Here is a 23,191-nt window from a genome sequence, read left to right as displayed (position 1 = left end):
TAAAGAGGCAGCCTGGATCACTCTGTGGAAGGGAGACAGAGAAGACTATCTTGTAGATGTAGAATATGGAATATGTAGAATGTGGAATAGGATCATTTGCTGACTGGAAATCTTCACGTTTGACCAATGAAATGCCTCTTAAGGCAAAAGGTGGATAGAAAGAGGCATTAGGAGTCTCAGGCCAACTTAGGACAGCGGGACCCATGGGGAGAGGTGGGGGGATCTGGTGGGTGGAGAACATCTTAATACACCTTTGTCCTTTGTTCAAGGGCTTTCTGGGGAGGCTTCTTTAATCCCAACAGGGTCTCTGAGGGGACATAAAGAGTCCCAAGCCCCCTCCTTTATCTTGCCTTTTTGTTGGTGGCACCTCGTTTATGGAATGACCTCCCCAGAGTCCCTTAATTGGCACCCACAGTGGCCTCAGTTTGGCACCAGGTGAAGACCTTTGGAAGGAAGGAAGGAAGGAAGGAAGGAAGGAAGGAAGGAAGGAAGGAAGGAAGGAAGGAAGGAAGGAAGGAAGGAAGGAAGGAAGGAAGGAACCATGAATATGACTGCAACTACAGTACTACTACTAAACAGGTTTAGGGCTGGGATCTAATTTACAGAACATTCACATCTAAATCTCTTTTAAATATTCCTCAGAAGTGGGGAGATGCAACGCAGAAACAACCCTAGAGGGAGTCAACAAAGACCTAAGGGAGGGAAGCCCCACCCCTTATTTACATACAGGGAAAAGGCGGAGCTGGCTGCCATCTTGAGTTTGTTGACATGCCTTGGGACACCGTGGCCGTAATCCCCATCCCTTTCGATAGTCTGTTGGGCTAGATCAGTGGCTCCCAATTTGACATATGTGAAGTCAAATAATAAGCATTTTAACATTTCTCATTTTTAATGTATATAGACATTAAAAAGTGCTTTATGAGAGTGTTTCACACTTATGACCATTGCAGCATCCTCATGATTACTTGATCAAAATTCAGTCGCTTGGCTATTGGCTCATATTTATGACGGTTGCAGGGTCCCCGAGTCATGTGATAGATTCCCCTTGCCTTCTTTTGCAACCATCCAGGCGCCTTCCCCTGGTACAGTCCATTCCTTGTGGCTGCCACTCCACTCAGCTCCCTCACATGGTTGGGTGGGGGTCAGATGGCTATTCAGCCAGTTCTCCCTCTCTCTCCTCTCTCCCCCACCCCCTCCTGCTTGCTGGTCTCTCCTGCCACTGCCTCTGCTCCTCCCGTGATTCCCCTGCCTGCCTCCCTTTCTCTCCATCTCCTTCCTCCTCCTCCTTCCTCAACCTTTCCTCACACACTTTTCCCTCCTTTCCCCCCCACTCCTTTCTCTCCCTTTCCTCAACCCATCCTCATGTGTCGCTTCCCCCCCTCACTTGGTGGGGTGGAGTCCAGGTGAGCCAGGAGGCCCCACTTCCCTTCTCTCCCTTCTCCCTCAGGTTTGCCCCCAAAGAGACCCACCTATCCCTCTCGCCCTCTCTCTCTATCCACTGCTCCCCTCCTTCTTCCTGCCAAAACCTCCTCCTTTTCATTCCCTTCTTCCCCCGTGAGAGTTAAAATGGGGCAAAGCTCACTTAACTGCTGTCTCACTTGGGAGCAGAAATTTGGGGCTCAATTGTAAGTCCAGGACTACCTGTATTAGGTATGTTCATTAGGATTCCTCATTTGCTCCTTTGCCAACAGCAGCTTGTCAATCTTCAGTTCTTTAGATGCTTTGAGGGGTTCCAGAGATCTGCTGTCAGCATTCAAAGTCACCATATCAGTTAAGTTTCACTCCCCTTATTTATTTTTATCTCGGCTTTATTATTTTTACAAATAACTCGAGGTGGCAAACATATCCAACGCATCTTCCTCCTCCTATACCTGTGAGGCTATAAAGCTTATATCGAGTGTAATACTTGCTGAAGCCCTGCTAGGGTTCCTTGGATTATGACAATTATGTGTTAAAAGGAAACAGGAGGAAAAAGGGGGAAGGAAAGAAAAAAAGAAGGGGATGATTATAGAATATATGGAGTTATGGACACCTACACAATCATTGATTGCAACTAACATGAAACAAACAAGCATGATCCATAAATGGGATGAAGAGCTGTGACAGACATATAAAATCACGATTGACAGGCTTAGCTGTAAGGTATCTTTAATACTGATACACCTGAACACAGGATGCTAAAGCCGATAAAAATCCTAGGACACCTCTTTTTTTTTTATCCAGACAAATAGAAATGCTGATCAGGTTATTCCTTTATAAGGACTGATTGACTGACCAGGGTGGCATAGAACAATAAAGGAAGCTGAAGTAGCAAAAAGTTAAGGAATCTCTGCTTTAAAGGCTTTCGGAGATCCCTGCTTGGCAAATAGGGATTTTTCCAAATTTTTGTTTATGGTTATCTCTTCTTTTAGGGGAGTGTCATGCAGACGCCCTCCCACAAACAGAAACAGGGCAGAAGGGTCTCTCCAACCAAGGAAGTGTGTGAGAATGTATGGAGCAGAGTTGCTGTGCTGGCATCAAAAAAGCTCACTTGTCCCCCTTCGCAGTTGAGATAGATGCGGATCCTCGTGGGCTCCTCAGTCAGGAACAGGTCAGAGCGTTTTGATGGAGATATGGCCTCGTATTTCCCTTCCCATTTCACAAACTCCCAGAGCCTGATCTCCTCATCAAGATTTGTTAAGTTCACTGGCTTTTTGGCAACCCCTACACCCCATATTCCTTTACCTCCTACAATAACTTCCCAGAAATGTCTCCCTGTGGAGAACTCCTGACAGCCAAGGACACAAGGATAATGTACAAATCTCATGGGGTCTGAGACAGGATATTTTCCTTCAACTAGCTTAACTCTTTTGACACTTTTTCGATCTTCAGAGACTTCAAGCCACTCAAGATTGGCTGTGTCTGGATCCAGAGTTACATTCTCTACAAGGGGGAAGAGAAGAAGGAAGGACAAAAACAAGAGCTTCAGCTGCAGGCCTGGTTTGTATCTTCACCCCCAAGAGTTTAACCCTCTTGTGTGAATGGAGTTCAGCTTCCAAACACCCCCCCCCCCAGGACTGGAAGACTCATTGTTCTTTTAAACAACACCTAAGCATTGCCTGGTCAAGAGTCCTCCAACTTTGGCCACTGTAAGACTTGTAGTCTTCAACTAACAGAATTCCAATGGCTGATGGGGCTGCTATTGTCCAGGTCCCTCTGCTCCCTTTTCTCCAAGCACTCGGGCTCTCCCACTGTCTTAGTCCCATCCTCTGTTGACTGCCGGCCTGTTCAGCGCTCCTCTGGCCTTCTCCTTCCATTCACTTAGGTTGCCTTCGCCATCTTCCAGTCCATCTCCCTCCCCTCCATCTGCCACTAAGCTGCACACCTTCAGGATACCTTGACTACCTGTACAGCTTTTGGCTCCTCCCCTCAGCTCTTCGTCTCTTGGCTCCACTGGTCAATTCCTCTAGTCTCTAGTCTCCCATGTGGCCGCCACTCTGCTGATTACTGTCCAGCTTCGCCATCCTGGATGGGGAATTCTGGGAACTGAAGTCCACAAGTCTCACAATGGCCAAGTCCTTCAAACCCTTCATAGCGCTCCACCTCTTCCAGAAGATCAGGCAGAGCCAGAGGCTGCCATGTTTCAATTCTGAACTGGTAAAAGTCAGAAAGCTCCCCCAGAGGTAACTTAGGACACATGATGGGATGTGAGGAGGCTCCGTCTTTTTCTCTACGAGCATCAGGGTATCACAGGGATGTACAAAAGGGGAGGATCTTATACAGGAAACCTCTGCTTTCTGATGGCCCACAGAGTGGAGGCAACCCTGATGCTCCAACTTTGCTATTTGCTTTGACCCAAAGGACCTAATTTCTGCTCCCAAAGACCTGGTCTCTCACCAACTTATAGTCAGGCAGTAAAATCAAGAGGATGTTATTAGCTTTGTAGGAATTCAAGATTCCTTTCACTCCCAGGTCATATTTTCCCATTTGTCCAGGTATTTCATTCTACACCAAGATTGGCTTCAGTTTTTTAGATTACCGTATTTTTCAGAGTATAAGATGCACCAGAGTATAAGACACAGCTTAGTTTTTGGGGAGGAAAATAGGGGGAAAAAATCTGCCTACCAGATATTCATCTGGCTATCGTCCTTAGTCTGGTCAGCTTCAGCACATTAGTTTGCTGGTTTTTTATCCCCTGCTTGGGGATAAAAAACAGCTTCTAAGGCACAGCTGAGAGGAAGCAGCAATGAGAAAAGCAGGCAAAGCTTCACTCGGCTGGTACCTGGTTAGGGCTGAAAAAAGAACAGCTGAGAGTCGGAGCAAAGCAGGGAGACTGCTTCACTCAGGGAGTTGAGGGAGCAGGCAAAGCTGGGAAGATTGCTTGCTAGTGCTTCATTAGTGCCTCGGTGGGGCTGAAAAAAAAGGTTCCAAAAAGCTACATACGGAGTATAAGATGTACCCAAATTTTCAGCCTCTTTTAGGGGGGGAAAGGTTCGTCTTACACTCCAAAAAATATGGTATGTATAGAATGGAACAGAGCGGAGTAGGAATAGAGGAGTAGAACAGAACAGAACAGAACAACCGCTTTATTTGTCCAAATGTGATCAGACAAGGAATTTTTCTCCACTGCATTAGCTAATATTGTACATATAAATGGCAAGTAATAGTTCATAAATCATATAATCATTAAAGTTTTCGTAATTAAACCTATATTTTTCTTTTTGATCTATTATGTTTCTCTTCACGTTACTGCATCAGAGCTTAAAATAGCAAGGAAATCCAATTCCTATAACTCATATTTACCTTCCTGTAGTTGAAGTCCACTTTCCAGAGTATCTGGGGAAGAAAAGGGAGGAATTCAGCATCTCATCCCTGGAATTGGAGCAACAGAAGGGCCTCCCTCAGATTCCCTGGTTTGCTTTCCTTCGACTCAGATCAGGAAATAAGGAATAGGGAAAGCTACAAGCCAGAATGTCATTGGTGGCTATATATATTCCATCAGGTATAAATATATTCCACTATACATTCCGTATACAGGTAGTCCTCAATTTACAACTATTTCTTTATAAAATTATAACAGCACTCACAAAAGAGCTTTATGACCGGTTCTCACACTTATGACTGATGCAGTCTCCCCAGTCACATGTTCAAAATTTGGGCACTTGGGAACCAGCTTTTATTTACGATGGTTGCAGCATCCCATGATTCTGGGATTGTCCTCTTCAACCTTCCTGGGAAGCTTCTCACATGCAAAGTCAATGGGGGAATCCAAATTCATTTATCAACCGTGAGTCACTTAACTGCTGTGATTTTCTGAATAACTCTGGCAAAAAAGTTCGTAAAATGGGGCACAGATCACTTAACAACTGCCTTGCTTAGCCACAGAAATTTTCAGCTCAACGGAGGTCGTAAGTCAAGAACTACCTGTATGTATTCCATTATACTTAGTGGAAACTTATTCTGCTTCCCCAGTGATCAGGGCATATGGATTTGGGCCAGGGGTGGGCTCCACTTACCTTCGCTACCGGTTCACAATGTGCGTGCGTGCGCAGAGTGTCTGTGATGATGTCCAGGTGGATGGGCGGAGCCTCCCGCCACCGCTACTACCAGTTTGCAAGATCCAGAGCGAACCGGTAGGAACCCACCACTGATTTGGGCTACGTAGACTACAGGTAGTTTCCATTTACAATCCTAACTGAGACACTGATCCTGAAATCGATCCCTCTTTGATCCATGTGACATTGACCCAGAATCTCTCTTGGATGCTCAAAATGTCATCCAGCATAAAACCCCAGCGGCTGTTTTTTTACCTCTCAGTTTTTTCATCGCACTTTTCAGAAGCTCAGTCATATCACTGTAATCCCAGATTATTGTCCACTTTGGCCCTAGAAGTAAATCCACCGGATTTTCATATGTTTCCTTTGCCTGGTATCTGGCAAGACAAAATAGCAGAACAACAGAGTTGGAAGGGACCTTGTAGGTCATCTAGTCCAACACACATACACCAGCACCAAAGCAGGAGACCCCACACCGTCTCTGACAGATGGCAGTCCGGCCTCTTCTTGAAAGGTTCCAGTGATGAAGCTCCCACAACGTCTGAAGGCAAAGCTCTTCCAGTGGTTCATTCTCCTCAGTCAGAATTTTTCTCTTATTTTCAGGTTGAATCCCTCCTTGATCAGTTTCCATCCATTATTCCTTGTCTGGCCTTCAGGTGCTTTGGAAATCAGGTTGACCCCCTCCTCTCTGTGACAGACCCTCAAATATTGGAACACTGTTGCTATCATGTCTCCCCTGGTCCTTCTCTTCACTAGACTAGCCATGCCCAGTTCCTGCAACTTTTATCAACCTGCCAATAGAAGCTTTCTAAACCATCAGATGGTGCTTGAGGATTGGCTAGCTACAGGATCCAGTCTGAGTTGGTCACTGGAGGTTTTGACTTCTGAGCTTTCAGACTCGTGCTGGAGCCCATCCTTAGGGAACTTCTCTCTCTCTCTCTCTCCAGAATGTGTGCACTGGGCTGTTCTACGCATTGTATTTATGTGGTGCCTGGTTGTGTGTGGCTTTTAGTTGTTAAGTGGGGTGTTGATGGACAGCTATTAAGTCATTGATTGTCATTTTCTTGTGTTGCCCTGTCCTCGGATCCTAAGTACCTGGTAAGCTGGTGGGAAATCAGCACTCCTGTTGACTGAGAAGGGCCCTGTTTCCATGGCTTCAGTCATTTCTCTGGCTAGCTATTCAAATATGGGTACCATGTGCGACTCAGTGGATCCTGATCCAGAACTGCACTCATCCACCTTCATCAAGTTAAAGGAGAGATCTAGTAAAGGCCAATAAGTTTCAGTTTTGGGGCTCCCTACTCTTGAAAATTCTTGTGAATCTCTTGGCCAAAACAATGGATTGTATCTTACCAAATGACTGATGACACATGACTACTATGGGTGACGTAGGTATTTAGACGATGGATATAATATTCAAACTGATCTTGATGGATTTTAGTTCTGCATTTAACACAATTCTTCCACATAGACTAGTGTCTATCTAAACTTAAGGACTTTGGACTTTCTCATTCAATCTACCTTTGGATTATGGATTTCCTGTCTGGCCGCTCTCAAGAGGGTCAGATTAGGTAATCACACCTCCTCGGCCCTTATTCTTAACACTGGTACACCACAGGGTTGTATGTTCAGTCCCTTATTCTATACTCTTTATGTACATGACTGCATTCTCACTCACGCTACTAATACTATTATTAAATTTGCAGATGATACAACAGTGGTAGGACTCATCTCCAGGGGGTGGGGTGAGTCTGCCTATCGAGATGAAGTGGACCAGTTGCTTTCAATGTGTGGAGACAATAATTTGGTCCTTACCACCAATAAGACCAAGGAGTTTATAGTGGACTACAGAAGGAATAGATCAGATATCCAGCCCTCGCTTATCAATGGAGACCAGGTGGAGCAAGTGGCCAGTTTTAGATTTTTGGGTGTTATCATAAAAGAGGATCTGACCTGGGGTGCTCACACTGCAGCACTGGTCAAAAGGGCCCAGCAGAGATTACACTAGTTGAGACTACTCAGGAAAAAACAACCGAATGAAAAACTGCAGGTGATCTTCTACCGCTGCACTATAAAGTATTTTAACTTATTGCACCTGTGTATGGTTTGCCAATTGCACCGTGGCAGATAGGACAGCGCTCCAGAGGGTTAACATCATTGCCCAGAGGATCATTGGTTGCCCCCTCCCCTCCTTGGAAGAGCTTTATAGCTCCCGCTGCCTTAAGAAAGTTCAAAATGTTCCCAAAGATCCATCTCATCCTGGGCACCCCTTTTGTTGAACTATTGCCATCTGGCAGATGGTAAATAAAAACAAGGACAAATAGGCTGAAAAACAGCTTCTATCCCAGAGCGGTAACTATGTTGAATTCTACTGTATAGTGCAATACTAATGCAGTATCACAGGTTTTCAATTTAATTGTGTAGAATGTGAAGGATATGTGGTTTTGTTTTATTATTATTAGTAGTAATAATAGATGTACACTGAAGATGGCATTTAATTTCGTTGTACGAGGTGCAATTACACCAAAGTAAACTTAAATTTAAAGGTAATGCAATGAAATTGCAGATAACATCTGTCACAATGTCCCTGTAATCACAATTCAGGTGCTTGGCAACTGGCATGTATTTATGACAGTTGCATTACTTGGAATAGCTTACATCCTACAATACCTTTAAAACCATCAAACATCTGTCTCTTCTTAGAAAGGACTCAATAGGTGGAAAAAAATGCCAAATTAAATCTAAACGTCTGGTTGAGTGTGTGACGGACTATAACAATTCACCATATCAAATACTGCTAATTACGTCCTGTTGAGGTTGTCTAAGGAAATTGATGAGTATTTGTTAGCAACCAGTTACAACGGCTCTCAAAAAACTGACTCACAACCATTTTCACACTTAACATCTGTCACAGTTTCCCTGTAATCACTATTCTGGTGCTTGGAAACTGGCATGTATTTATGATAGTTACATTACTTGGAAGAGCTTACATCCTACAATGATACCTTCAAAACCATCAAACATCTGTCTCTTCTTGGGAAGGAGTCAATAGGCAGATAAAACTGCCAAATTCAGTCTAAACGTCTGGCTGACTATGCAACCAACAATAATTGATCATCTCAAATATTGCTAATTATATTGTGTTGAAGTTATCTGAGGAAATGTCTAAAAAGCCCTGAAATACAGTACGCAATCTTTACATTAAAATACTGTGAAATACAGAAAGACCTTTCCAAAATAGGAAAACTGTTGGAGGAGCTGCTGATCTCTGAGACTGTAAAGAAAAGGGTGGATTTACTTACTTCTTCAAGATGCTTCCAATGTCCTAAAAAAAAGAGAGACAACGCATTGAAAGGAGCCATTTCCTAGGCAGAAAATTAAATTCTTACATTTACAAAACAAATGAGTGAAACCTCTGGACAACTAGACACTAACAGACATATAAAGTACTTCCATTTTTTTAAAGAAAAAAAATCCCATTGCTCTTTTTTCCTCAGCTGTTCAACCTCTTTTGGAGAGGTATTGTTTTTACTTTTTTGCCTGAGAAAAATTATACCCTAGTTGAATTCAACACAATTACAGTATATATATATATATATATAAAACATAATAGCAAAAAGAAAAGACCATTTGAAAAACAAAACAGTGCATCAATAGAATAAAAACATGCCCTGCATTTATGCTTCCAGAATGAAGGCACACAATCCAGGTGGTTATAATACTTTATAGAAAGAGATCAGTGTTGGGTTTTTCCTTGCCTGGAGATTAAGGGGAGGGGGAGACCCTACAAAGAACACCCACCACTACATCCTCTAATAGGAGACAGGAACCTCAAATTGTGAAGAATATAGAGACAGTGACCAGTACTTTGAATTCCTGCTTATTGCATGGCCTGCTTTTTCTGTATCAAATTATGTATCCCTAATTTAAGCCAATACAGTTAGTCCTTGACTAAATAGCTCATTTGGTGACTGTTCCTTTCCATAGAGTCAAATGCAGCCAGAATCCTACATGGAGACATGGGAAGGTATATCAACCTCCACAAGAGAAGAAGGGATGGAAAAAGTGATGGAGCTAGAAAAAATGACAAAATTGACTGCTTTAATTAGATATGACCCATTGCTTCTACTTGGAAGCTGCTTCTAAACTTTCTGCTTGAGATAGAAAAAAAAAGAACTCTTGATACTTGATTTTTCTTATTAGACTAATCTGTTTTTATACACATGGATAATAATGAGTAAATATAAAAAAATAACTTGAGGCTGTAATTTTATTTTGTATTTTACTGTGCTGAAAATGTTTTGTTTTCCCTTTATCTGACACTTCTTTCCCATTCTTATCCTTCTCCGTTTCCCTATTTTCTTTATTTCCATTTGTACTTTTCACTATTATAATTTCAATTAAATTTCTGGGGAGGGGGAAGGAAAGAGTCAAAAAGAGTATTCTGGGGAGGGGCTAAAGCAGGCTATTCCATTTCATCATTGGTACACCATGATACCAAAAAAATGCTGAGACAGAGAGGAGCAATAAAGGTGATAAGGGCTCTGGAGGCCAAACTGTACAATGAATGGCAAAGGGGACACGGTAGGCTCAGCCTAACAAAGAGAAGGCTTAGGGGAGACCCTACCACCATCTTCCAATACTTGGAAGGCTGTCATAGAGAAAAGGGCATCGATTTAGTCTCCGTAGCACCTGAAGGCAGGACAAGAGGCATGGGGTGAAAACTCATCACAAAGAGATCCAACCTAAAATACAAAAGAATTTCCTGACAGTGAGAAGTATTTATCAGTGGAACAGCTTCCCTCCCAGAGTTCTGGGTGATCCATCACTGGAGGCTTCCAATAATAGATTTGTTCCGGATGGAATAAGGACTCTGCCTTGGGCAGAGAAGACCTCCAAGGTCCCTTCCAGCCCTAGGATTCTATGATCTCTATGGTATTACCTGACCTGTAAGAGTTTGCTGGCTGGCTGCTGAAGCTTCTCTTCTATCTCCTGGATGAGATGGTCAAGAGAGCCCAGTTCCTCCATGTGCTTGGCCAAACCCTTCTCCTTTCTTGCCATAATATCCTTCTCCGTTTCTTCCATTTGAGTCAATAGAAGCTTCTCCTGTGCTTCTAACCAGAGGTGTAGCTCTCTGAATTCAGCCATTACACTTTTTTTCACTTTGTCGATGCGATCCTAGAACAAGAAAGAAAAAGCAAATGGCATAATTTTATTTTATTTTAATTATTTTATTTAATAATTTTAATTTTGTCATGATAATTAAATGGATTCCTTGAAGAATCCAAAAGTGAAGTGGGAGAATTTCCTAGGGAGAAAAAAACCCTTTTGACATTAAAAAACACAAGGGGGAAGTTTGTAAAAAGAAAAAAAAAGGCTCCAGTTTAAATGATCTCTCATGAAAATTTTCTTAGCAATCAGGGATTTCAAAAATGTAGACAGAAAAATGTTTGTGTTCACAATTTTTTCAGTGATGAAATATGATTTGCCTTAATTTATTAAGGAAGCCAAACCTATTGCATAAAACACAGCTCATGGGATAGGGGCACTTAACCCAACTGAGATTCATTTAGCCAATGGTGACATCTCAGTCCCCAGGTTAAGAACAAGTTCTGTGCCTCACACAGTCTTTAACTTTGAATTAATTTAAGTCAGAATTTGTACTTACAAACAGGCTGCCTATTATCAAAGATGGCGACTGAGGTTCTCCTTCCTATTAGCTCAGAAGCTCCTCACCATTGGATCAATACTTACAAGCATCTCCTGCACTCTTTGCTCTGTGTCTCCTTTGTATGTAGCTATTTTTTCTTTCTGCTCCTTCTGAGCCTTCAGGCAATCTTCCACCTTGATCTGAAAAATATAAGTTTTGAGTTTCTTTTCTGTAAAGAATTACATCGGAGGGAAGGCCCAGTTAGAAGACACAGAATATTCAATCATCATAAATACATGACAGTTGGCAAACGTCCAAATTTTGATCCTGTGACCATGGAATGCCTGCAATGATCACAAGGATGAAAAACATTCTCTCACTTTTTTCATTGCCAAGGACTCCCTGCAAGGGCATTAAAGTGAGCTGCCTGAGTCTCCTGGTTGCAGTCATCCCAGAAGCATCACTGAGAAATGAAAGTTTGGGCTGATCCAACAGGAGTGGTTTTTGGCCTCTGCACTCAAGATTTGGACTCCATGACAATTTCGCTCTAGAGCAAATGTGGAAAGGGAGCTGGTGAAGGGAGCCTATTTCTTCCTACAGGCAATTTCTGTTGCTAAGCAAGACAGTTAAGTGAAGTTTTTTCTCATTTTACAACCTTTCTTCCAAATGTTGTTAAGTGAATCACTGCCGTTGTCAGGTTAGTCACACAGCTGTTAAGCGAATCTGGCTTCTCCATTGACTTTGTTTATCAGAAGGTGGCAAAGGGTGAACACAAGAGCCCAGGACAACACAACAATACAATTGACAAGCATCTGAATTTTGATCAGTGACAACAGGGATGTCAACCTGTTTTTTAAACATTGCAGGCAGGGAGATAAGGGGTGGGATAAAGCAGCAGGAAGCAAGTAAACTAGTAAAAAGACTGCGAGGGCTGGCACTGGATGCCCCTCCAAAGCGATTCCTCCTGGCTGACTCCTACCTGGGATTCCTGGAAAGCCTCCTCCGCAGGGATCACCGAGTGGCCCTTGTGCTCTTTGGATAGGTAGCAGACCACGCAGATGAGAGTCTCGTGGTCCTTACAAAAGAGCTTGAGGGGCTCCTGGTGCTTAGGGCAGAAGCTCCCTCCTTCCTCGCCCCAAGGACCTCCGCATCGCCTGGCCACTTCAGCCACCCACGCCAGCTGCCGGTTGGGGAGGAGGCTGTGGGGCGTGAAGGTCTGTCCGCACTGGGGACAGGAAGCCTCCGATTCCGACGTCCCCCAACTGCGAGTCAGGCAGCCCCGGCAGAAGTTGTGGCCGCACTCCGGGATGAGCAGGGGGTCCTGGAAAAAGTCCAGGCAGATGGAGCAGGTGGCTTCTGCCATCAAATCCTGCAAGGACGCTTCGGCCGCCATCGCCGCTTCCTCCGCCGGGACAAAGAAAGAGAAAGATAAGTTTCGTTTCTTTTCCTCCAAATCAGGTGACCGTCTTTGGGCTGTGCCTAGGCAGAAACCAAAATGAATTGTTGTTCCTCTTGCGATCAGCTTCGCTGGCTTCTTAAAGAAGAACTGCAGTATGTTGAAAGGAACAAATTGGGGAGGAGTAAACAGTCGCGGGACGGACCCCTGATCAATTATTATTAGCCCAACCAGCTCGTTAAGGGGGAAATTGTTTTAAAAACTGGAGAGAAGGAAGCATCCCTGGGACTAATCACCAATCAATTACAATCGATCCCAGCATCCTGTTAAAGAGAAAAAAAAGTTTTTAAAAACTGGGGAGAAGCCAAAATTCATGGGATGCTCCCCCACCCCATCAAATATTGATCCAAACATTCTGCTAAAGGAGAGGTGGGGAACCATGGCCCCTTTATAACTTGTGGATTTCAAATGGTATATACAGGGTCTCCTGTTTGAGCAGGGGGCTAGACTAGAAGACCTCCAAGGGCCCTTCCAGCTCTATTCTGATTGATTGATTGACTGATTGATTGATTGATTGACTTATTTGTGAGCCAGCTGGCTCAGGAATGTTGGGAATTGAAGTCTGCAAATTATAAAAGGGCCATAGTTCCTCCCCACACACACACACACTTGCTAAAGGGAAAGATATTGAAAAATCCTGGGGAGAAAGAAACATCCATAGGACAGATTCCCAATCAATTATTTTTGATCCAACCAGTTTGTTAAAGGGGAAAATGGTTTTTAAAAACTAGGAAGAAGGAAGCATGTGACCAGAGGGAGTAAACTTGGAATGAAACAGACAGTAAGAGGCCCTTGATAAAAGCCCAAATCTAATGCTGCAAATGATGGGATGTCTCAGAGATAAAGGAAAAGGACAGGTAGAAATTAATCTCTTTTCTTTGGTCACTTTTAATACAAATATCCAGCAGAGGAAGAACTGCCTGGACTGCCCCCTTCCCAGCCAGCCAATCAGGAAATGGACCAGGAAAAGCTCTAAAACTGGGCAAAAGTCAAGGTGAAGAGGCAGCCTGGGGCAGTCCGTACAAGGGAGATAAGGCAGAAGACTTATCTTGTAGATGTAGAATATGGAATATATAAAATGTGGAATAAGATCATTTGCTGAATAGAAATCTTCAAGTTTGAGGTGCCTTAAGGCAAAAGATGGATAGAAAGAGTTATTAGTAGCCTCAGGCCAATTTAGGAGGGGGGAGGGAGGAAATCTGGTGGGTGGAGAACATTTTATACACCTTTGCTCTTTTTTCAAGGGCTTTTTCAGGAGGCTTCTTTAATCAGAACAGGGTCTCTGAGAGGCCATAGACAGTCCCAAGCCCCCTCCTTTATCTTGCCTTTTTGGTGGTGGCACATAATTTCTGGATGACCTCCCCAGAGTCCTTTAAATGGCACCCACAGTGGCATCATTTTGGCACCGGTGAAGGCATTTCTAGGAAGGAAGGAAGGAAGGAAGGAAGGAAGGAAGGAAGGAAGGAAGGAAGGAAGGAAGGAAGGAAGGAGAGCACCACGAATATGACTGCAACTACTGTACTACTACTAAACAGGTTTAGGGCCTGGAAACTTTAGAGACCTAATTTATAGAATTCACATCTAAATCTCTTTTGAATATTCCCCAGAAGTGGGAAGATGCTGCAAAGCAGGAACAACCCTAGAGGGAGTCAACAAAGGCCTAAGGGAGGGAAGCCCCACCCCTTATTTGTGAGGAAGGCAGAGCTGGCTGACACCTTGAGTTTGTTGACATCCCTTGGGACACCCTGGCCGTAATCCCCATCCCTTTTGAGGTTCTGTTGGGCTAGATCAGTGACTCTCAATTTGACATATCACTACCTCAGAATTACAGGGTTCTATCTGACATTTTTGTCAAAAATGAGTTAAGAATGTGACAAGGTTCTATCTACCATGGCTTAATTTTTTAACAACTTATTTCATAAAATTTCTAAATAGATTCGCCACAAATAGCAAAATGACAAGGTTCTATCTATACTATCGCACGAAAACTCAGAACTACAGGGTTCGATTTGCAGCAGCCAATTGTCGTGCTTGGCTGCTCCCATGTGATGGAGCAAGGATGGAGCCTGCAGCGCTCCATCCTTCTGGACACGTGAATACCAAAATAATGTCTCTTTTCCACGATAGGGAAGCAAGTTCAGACTTATAGAAACCAAGTGGATCCGAGTATGTTCCAGAAACTGAAGATACCAATCGGATATGGAACTTTTAATTGCGTATTCTGTGCTTTAAGTCTATACCATTCACTAACGCTATTACAGTCCAGGCCCGGAAAATTGGAACACGGTCACCATCTGTGCCTTTGAAAAGAAGATGAGGAAACTTGCTTTGCCAATACCGCCTGCTGCATCTGTTACATTGCCTGTGCCTAAGACAGAGCTACAGCGGTGGTGGATTGCCCCCCGGTTCGGACCGGTTCTATAGAACCGGTAGTAAAACCAGCGGGAGGCTCCACCCACTGACCTTGATGTCACCAGAAGCGATCTGTGCATGCACAGAAGCAAGAAGGGTGCGCGAGCGATCCCGTTGCGAACCGGTAGTAAAGTTAAGTAGAACCCACCCCTGAGCTACAAGTACACACACTATCCAAAGCAAAACAAGATGACATAGAAAGTATGCTCAAATGGATGCTTAAAGTCGATAATGACTATTACTGCACCATTTTGAAGGAACCGTTATGCAAAACTGGGGTTAAATAGTAATTCTCGGTATTCAGACATGCATTCTTACATTTAATGCTGAACCTTCAAATAGTAATTTACAAGCATTTTATGGTCACAAAAACAAATTCGAGTTAATATCAAGTTGAATTCAGTACTTTTTTCAAAAAAATTTTTTTATTAAACATTGTAATTCTCATTTCTATGGTGTAACTTAGTGTGACAAAGTTCTATCTGATATTCGGAGCCTCTAATATGACCCCAAGATGAGTCACCATCGGCCTCATTTTTTTTTCTTGCATGCACCATTTGTTGGTAGGCTCACCTACCAAACGTTTTCCTTCTACGTACAATGGGGTAACCAGTAAAATTTTTCAAATGTTTAAGGCTCATTTCCAAAAAAATGGTTGCGACACACATAGAACCCTGTAATTCTGAGGTAGCGATATGTGAAGTCAAATAATAAGCATTTTAACATTTCCCGTTTATGAGCATCCTTATGGTTACTTGATCAAAATTCAGTCGCTTGGCAATTGGCTCATATTTATGACGGTTGCAGTGTCCCCCGGTTATGGGATCCCCCTTTATGACCTTCTGACAATGGGGAAATGGAATTCATTAGCAACTGTGTCACTAACATAACAAATGCAGTGATTCACTTAACAACTGTGACAAGAAAGATCATCATGTAGGCGCTATCCCCAAAAGGGGCGCTGGGGTCCCCTTGCCCTCTTTTTCAACCATCCAAACGCCTTCCTCTGCTACAGTCTGTTTGTTGTTGGTTGCCACTCCATTCGGATCCCTTGCTCAGGCACCTCCACTTGCCCTGCTCGGCTGGACTCTGCTGCATTGCCCTTCCAGTCGGTCCCTTCCGGAGTCTCCTCTCAGCAGGTGGATTACGCGGCTGGTGGTGGTCAGACGGCCAATCAGCCAGTTCTTCCTCTCTCCCCTCTTTATCTCTGCTGCTTGCTGATCTGTCCTACCACTTCCTCTGCTCCTCTGTTCATTCCCCTGCCTGCCTCCCTTTCTTTTCATCTCTTTCCCCTTCCTCCTCCTCCTCCTTTCTCAGCCTTTCCTCACACACTTTTCCCTACCTTTCTCCACACTCCACTCTCCTTCACATTCCTTTCTCCCCCTTTCCTCAACCTGTCCTCATGCGTCGCTTCCCCCTCTCTCTTGGTGGGGTGGAGGCCAGGTGAGCCAGGAGACTCCACTTCTCTGCCTCCAAAGAGAGTCACCTGTCCCTCTCACCCTCTCTCTATCCCCTGCTCTCCTCCTCTTTCCTGCCAAAACATCCTCCTTTTCATTCCCTTCTTCCACCATGATTCAGTTAAAATGGCACAAAGCTCACTTAACAGGTGTCTCACTTGGCAGCAGAAATTTGGGGCTCGGTTGTAAGTCCAGGACTACCTGTATTAGGTATGTTCATTAGGATTATCTTCAGTTGTTTAGATGCTTTGAGATGTTCCAGAGAGCTGTGGTCAGCAAGCAAAGTCACCATATCAGAGTTACGTTTCACTCCCCTTATTTATTTTTACCTCGCCTTTATTATTTTTACAAATAACTCAAGGTGACAAACCTATCTTCGTCCTCCTATTTTCCCCACAACAGTCCTGTCAGGTGGTTTGGACTGAGAGAGAATGATTGGCTCAGAGTTACCAACTGGCTTTCATGGCTAAGGCAGGACTTGAACTCACAGTCTTCCTCTTCAAAGCAAGAGGGAAAAAGAATGTTATTGTCAAATAATGTATTTATTTAATAATGTATTTCATTTTTACAATTCTATTAACAATTCTTTTTAACTTTTGGCTTGATCCAGGTGACACATTTAGGGCACAGAGGACTCACGTTTTCTATCTTGATAACAAATGCTATGTTTTATTTTTTTTTTCTGTCTTCTGTGCATCTTCTGTTTCTATGTATTGCACTGAATAAATTTATTGGCATAAAATTGCAATCCATGAGACACCTACTGTATAAAATTACAGTCAGTCTTACAATCAGTAATCCGATTGTTGTAGATAACCTACGTAAGTATAAAAAGATAGGAAAAGTACTAGGATTTGTTTTTAAAAAAACCTATGAGGCTATAAAACTTATGTTGAGTGTAATACTTGCTGAAGCCCTGCTGGGGTTTGTTGGATTATGACAATTATGTGTTAAAAGGAAACAGGGAAAAAACGGAGAAGGAAAGAAAAAAAGTTAAAGATTACAGAATATACTGAGTCATCGACAATCATTGATTGCAACTAACATTAAACAAACAAGCATGATCCATAAATGGGATGAAGAGCTGTGACAGACATATAAAATCATGATTGACAGGCTTATCTATAAGGTATCTTTAATACTGATACACCTGAACACATGATAAAACCTATAAAGATCCTAGGACACTTCATTTTTTTTTTCTCCAGGCAAATAGAAATGCTGATCAGGTTATTCCTTTATAATGACTGATTGACTGACCAGGGTGGCATAGAACAATAAAGGAAGCTGAAGTAGCAAAAAGCTAAGGAATCTCTGTTTTAAAGGCTTTCGAGATCCCTGCTTGGCAAAGAGGAATTTTTCTAAATTTTGTTTATGGATGTCTCTTCTTTGAGGGGAGTGTCATGCAGGCACCTTGGCTCAAATAGAAAGAGGGCAGAAGGGTCTCTCCAACCAAGGAAGCATCTGAGAATGTATGGAGCAGAGCTGCGGTCCTGGCATCAAAAAAGTTCACTTGTCCCCCTTTGGAGTTGAGAGAGATGCGGATCTTTGTCGGCTTCTCAGTCAGGACCAGCTCAGAGTGTTTTGACGGAGATATGGCTGTGTATTTCCCTTCCCATTTCTGAAACTCCCAGCACCTGGTCTGCACATCAACGTTTGTTAAGTTCAGTGGCTTGTTGGCAACCCCTATACCCCATCCTGCTGTATCTCCTACCATAACTTCCCAGAAATGTCTTCCTGTTGAGAACCTCTGACAGCCAAGGACACAAGGATGATATACAAATCTGTTGCGGCCTGAGACAGAATATTTTCCTTCAACTGGCTTAACTCCTTTGACGCTTTTTAGATCTTCGGAAATGTCAAGGCGGTCAGGATGGGCTGTGTCTGGATCCAGAGTTACATTCACTGTAAGGGGGAAGGGAAGGAAGGGAAAAAAAACAGGAGCTTCAGCTTGAGGCCTAGTTTGTGTCTTCAACTCCCAAGGGTTTAACTCTAGAGTCTCCTTTGTGAATGGAGTTCAGCTTCCAACACCACCACTACTACCCAGAACTGGAGGAGTCATTGTTTTTTTCAACCACACCTCACCATTGCCTGGTCCAAGGTTCTCCAACTTTGGCAATTGTAAAGAAATGTGGACCCCTGGCCAAGTCCTTCAAACCCTTCATAGTGCTCCACCTGTTCCAGCCTCCATACACAATTCTCATTAGCTTCCATCTTGCATATGAGATTAATGGGTTTGGGAGTGAAGAGTAGTTGGCTTTGCCTTCAGTGAGTTGCTTTGATGGCCCAGGTTGAACAAGGACTCTGCCTGGAGCCTTAATCCAGAGGATCAGGCAGAGCAAGTGGCAGTCATGTTTCAATTGTGAACTGGCACAGTCAGAAGTATCCCCCAGAGGTAACTTAGGACACATGATGGGATGTGAGGAAGATCCGTCCTTTTCTCTGCGAGCATCAGGGTATCACAGGCATGTACAAAAGGGGAGGATCTTGCACAGGAAACCTCTGCTTTCATCAATCTGATGGCCCACAAGGTGGAGGCAGCCCTGATGCTCCAACTTTGCTATCTGCTTTGATCCAAAGGACCTAATTTCTCTGCTCCCAAAGACCTGGTCTCTCACCAACTTATACTCAGGCAGTAAAATCAATAGCTTGATAGTGTTATTAGCTTGGTAGGAATTCTTTGTGTCAGCCCTGGAACCATTTCCCACACACATATACACACCTTGGCACTTCAGGGCTGCCACAGTGAAGAAGATCGAGCTGTGGGAGGGGGAAGGAAGAGACAACTGGGGGATTGTAGCCATAATCAAATTCTTTCTCCTGAGAACCAAGAGTTTTCCCACCAGGTGCAAGGAGGTGTGGTCTCAGACTGAGTGACCCTTGGACTGTGACCTGATTGGACCATGTAATAGACTGCATGGGCAGGGAAGGGAAAACTTTACTTTTAATTAATTACCTTAATTACCTTAAACTTTACTTTTAATTAATTACCTTTAATTAAAACTTTACTTTTAATTAGTCGGGTTTCCCCAGATGTGCCAATATGATGTGCCTAATAAATCTATACTTTGAGGAACATGCCTGCCTTGAAGTTTTGATTCTGTTGGGTCTGTTACTTGGAACCCTGACACTATGTGCTTTTCAGTCCCACCCCATATTTTCCCATTTCTCCAGATTTTTCATTCTGTATCAAGACTGACTTCAATTTTCTAGATTATATATACATAATCATACATAATGAACAGGATAGACTAAAACTGGGATGGGATGAGATAGGATGGGATTGAGTAGAGTAGAGTAGAGTAGAGTAGAGTAGAGTAGAGTAGAGTAGAGTAAAGTAGAATAGAATAGGATAGGATAGGATAGGCTAGGATAGGATAGGATAGGATAGGATAGGATAGGATAGGATAGGATAGGATGGGATAGGATAGGATAGGATAGGATAGACTAAAATTGGGATGGGATGGGATGGGATGGGGTGGGGTGGGGTGGGGTAGAATAGAATGGAATAGAATAGAATAGAATAGAATAGAATAGAATAGAATAGAATAGAATAGAATAGAATAGAATAGAATAGAATAGAATAGAATATGGATGAAAAAATAAGGAACTTCCAGCAAATGATAGCTAAAAATGAACAACAAATTAAGATAATAGAAGAGAAATCAGAGCAAGCAAAGAAAAGAATGGAGGAGATGAATCAAACACAGGCAGACAAGGATTTAGAAGGAACAGTAATCAAGTTAGAAATCAAAAAAGCCATTTCCTGAGATTCCAGAACATTGAAGAAGTAAAAGGGGAAGATCTCATTGATATGATGGTAGAGTTGCTGGCAGATGCCTTGGAGATAAACAAGAATAGACCAGACCAGACCAGACCAGACCAGACCAGACCAGACCAGACCAGACTAGACTAGAACAGACTAGAACAGAATTCTTTATTGGCCAAATGTGATCAGACACACAATGAATTTGTCTCCTGTGCATAAACTCATAATGTACATAGAAACAGCAAGTAATAGGTCATAAATAATAAAATCATTAAAGCTTACTGAATCATCTTAGTCTTTAAGGTATCTACTCCTATATTTTTCTTTTAGGTGACTCTATCATGTTAAAGTTAATGGCATAAGAGCTCAAAATAGCAAGTGATTGTGATTCTTAGAACTCATATTTACCTTCCTGTAGTTGAAGTCCACTTTCCAGAGTATCTGGGGAAGAAAAGGTAGGGATTAAGCATCTCATCACTGGAATTGGAGCAACAGAAGGGCCTCCCTCAGATTCCCTGATTTGCTTTCCTTGGACTCAAATCAGGAAATAAGGAATATAGAAAGCTACAAGCCAAAATGCCATTGGTGGCTATATATATATAATCAGATATACAGTATTTTTCAGACTATAAGATGCTCCAAACTATAAGACACACTTAGCTTTTGGGGAAGAAAACAACAACAAAAAAATCTGCCTCTCCCTCCCAGCAATTTGCCTCCTTGCAGCAAACAGACTGGTCAGCTTCAGCACAGTCTGATTTAGCATGAGCAGCTGATTGTTGCCTGTATTTGCCTCCTGGAATACCAATGATTAGCTGTACCAGTCTGTAGCAGGGGTGAAATGCTCCCGGTTCGGACCGGCTCGGGCGAGTAGGTAGCGATGGCGGTGGGCAGTTCAGAGAACCAGTAGCAAAAGTCCCTGCCCCCACCCATGCCTATCTGAGCCGCGCGATCATCAGAGCCTTTCTTTTCTTTTAAATGGCTCTGATGATCCAAGCTCTGACGATCCCAGCTGAGTTACCTTAGCTGCTGGTCGCAACGCCTGCCTTGCTTCGCTTGCTGTAATACCTGTGATCCATTGCATCAGCAAGCAACTGAATCTCCCTGCCTGCAATCAAGCTCATCGGTGAACAGCTCTATCTGCCTGCCTGCCTGCCTTCCTGCTGTACCTTCTATTGCAGGGGTCTCCAACCTTGGCAACTTTAAGACTTGTGGAATTGTGAACTCCCAGCAAAACTGGCTGAGGAATTCTGGGAATTGAAGTCCACAGGTCTTAAAGTTGCCAAGGTTGGAGACCCCTGTTCTATTGGCTAAGTTTTTTTCCCCTTTGGGAGCTTTAAAAAACATAGTTAATTGGGTTTTTTTTTTAGTTGTTCTTTTTTTAGACCTAGCCATTTAAAGTTTAGGAAGTTTTAAATTTAGTTGCTTTTATATAAAAATAAAAATAAAATAATATTTGTGCAGCTTTCTGAGATTTAGTGTGTTTCTGTAGTGTTTCACTCTAACTACACAAACACACAAAATCTCACAAAGCTGTATGTGGAATTTTGTGTGTGTGAAGTGTGAAAGTTGGTTTTTTGGGCTTTTTGTGGCTGTGTGAGGTTCCTGCTTGTTGCAGGGGCCATTTTGGGTCTAGCACAGCTGCTTTTATATTGTGGATGAGACAGTTGTGTTGTGTTGTGTTTTGTAGGTTAAAAAAGGGAAAAGAAGTGACATTGACTTGGCCTCGCCCACCCAGTCACCTTACCACCAAGCTCCGCCCACCAATTAAGCCACGCCCACAAAACCGGTAGCAAAAAAAAATAGATTTCACCCCTAGTCTGCAGGGATCGCCATTGCCTATTGTTGCCTCTGTGTGCCCTGTTTTTGGTCTCCATTCACCCCGTTTTCAGACTCCGCGCGTGGAGGTCAAAAACGGAGCATGCAGAGGTGGCGATCCCCACAGCCTAGAACAGCTGATTGGTGGTATTCCAGGAGGGAGATCCAACCAGACAATCAGCTGCTGATGCTAAATTACACTGTGCTGAAGCTGACCAGGCTGTTTGCTGTTTGCTGCATGGGGGCAAATTGCTGGGAGGCAGAGGCCGAAGGGTGGGGGCCAGCGGGTGGGCGGCGCTTTGGCAACATTGGCTGTACAAAGCACACAGATATTCCCACCCACCTTTGTGTGGGGAGTGCTTCTTATACACCGAAAAATACAGTAAATATATTCTACTATATATTCCATATACCTCAATTTAGGTATATGGTCCTCAACTTACAACCATTTGTTTAGTGAAGTTACAACGGCACTGACAAAAGTGATTTATGACCGGTTCTCACACTTAGTATTGTTGCAGCCTCCCAGGATCCTGGAATTGTCATCTTCAACCTTCCTGGGGAGCTTCTGACAAGCAAAGTCAATGGGGGAAGTCGCTTAACAGCCACATTCTTCACTTAACTGTTGTGATTTTCTGAATCTGACAGGAATCTGATTTTCTGACAGGTGAGCCTCCTGGCATAAGTGAGCTAGCTGTTTTTTTTTTTTAATCATTACCTTTTTCTGCCATAGGACTACTTGCCAGGTGGTAGACTGAGTAAAGCTTCCGAGTGATCTTTAACTGTTCACACAAACCTTAGCTGTGAAATATGGGTCACAATCAAAGGATATACTATTTGCAGCCCAAACCCAGGAATGATTTCTTCCAGTAGGACGTTTACTACTTCATGCTCTCTATTAGTCCTGCAAGCAAAAGCCTCAGGCCATCCTGTGAAGGTCCATGCTAGTCCCACAACATACTCAAAAGCTTGCTTTCTAGGTAATTCAGTGAAGTCTATTTCCCAAATTGTCTCTGGGTAGTTGCCTTTAAGTTGGACTCTTAGGGGTGGGCGCCTGGCTACTTTTGGATTATTTCTGGCATAGATCAGACAAAC

The 23,191-nt window shown here is 43.2% G+C and overlaps 2 protein-coding genes across 2 annotated transcripts; both read right to left on the bottom strand.

The window, feature by feature from the left end:
- Window positions 1-2,131: 2,131 nt before the first annotated feature.
- On the bottom strand, window positions 2,132-12,601 carry LOC148115685 (E3 ubiquitin-protein ligase TRIM39-like). The gene is made up of 7 exons (XM_087888160.1): window positions 12,164-12,601; window positions 11,289-11,384; window positions 10,482-10,712; window positions 8,837-8,859; window positions 5,790-5,911; window positions 4,783-4,815; window positions 2,132-2,922 (listed from the first exon to the last, which is right to left on the bottom strand). Exons 1-7 carry the CDS (start codon window positions 12,575-12,577, stop codon window positions 2,408-2,410), a joined length of 1,434 nt encoding a protein of 477 aa, XP_087744286.1. The 5' UTR covers window positions 12,578-12,601; the 3' UTR covers window positions 2,132-2,407.
- Window positions 12,602-17,149: 4,548 nt separating this feature from the next.
- LOC148115684 (E3 ubiquitin-protein ligase TRIM39-like) lies at window positions 17,150-20,937 on the bottom strand. The gene is made up of 2 exons (XM_087888175.1): window positions 20,687-20,937; window positions 17,150-18,414 (listed from the first exon to the last, which is right to left on the bottom strand). Exons 1-2 carry the CDS (start codon window positions 20,751-20,753, stop codon window positions 17,882-17,884), a joined length of 600 nt encoding a protein of 199 aa, XP_087744301.1. The 5' UTR covers window positions 20,754-20,937; the 3' UTR covers window positions 17,150-17,881.
- Between the last annotated feature and the right edge of the window lie 2,254 nt (window positions 20,938-23,191).

Source organism: Pantherophis guttatus, chromosome 2 (genome assembly GCF_059756535.1).
Source record: "Pantherophis guttatus breed Tessera chromosome 2, ASM5975653v1, whole genome shotgun sequence".
Lineage (NCBI taxonomy): Eukaryota > Metazoa > Chordata > Lepidosauria > Squamata > Colubridae > Pantherophis > Pantherophis guttatus.
The sequence above is the reverse complement of the archived record's forward strand: the minus strand, read 5'-3'. Positions and strand labels throughout refer to the sequence as shown.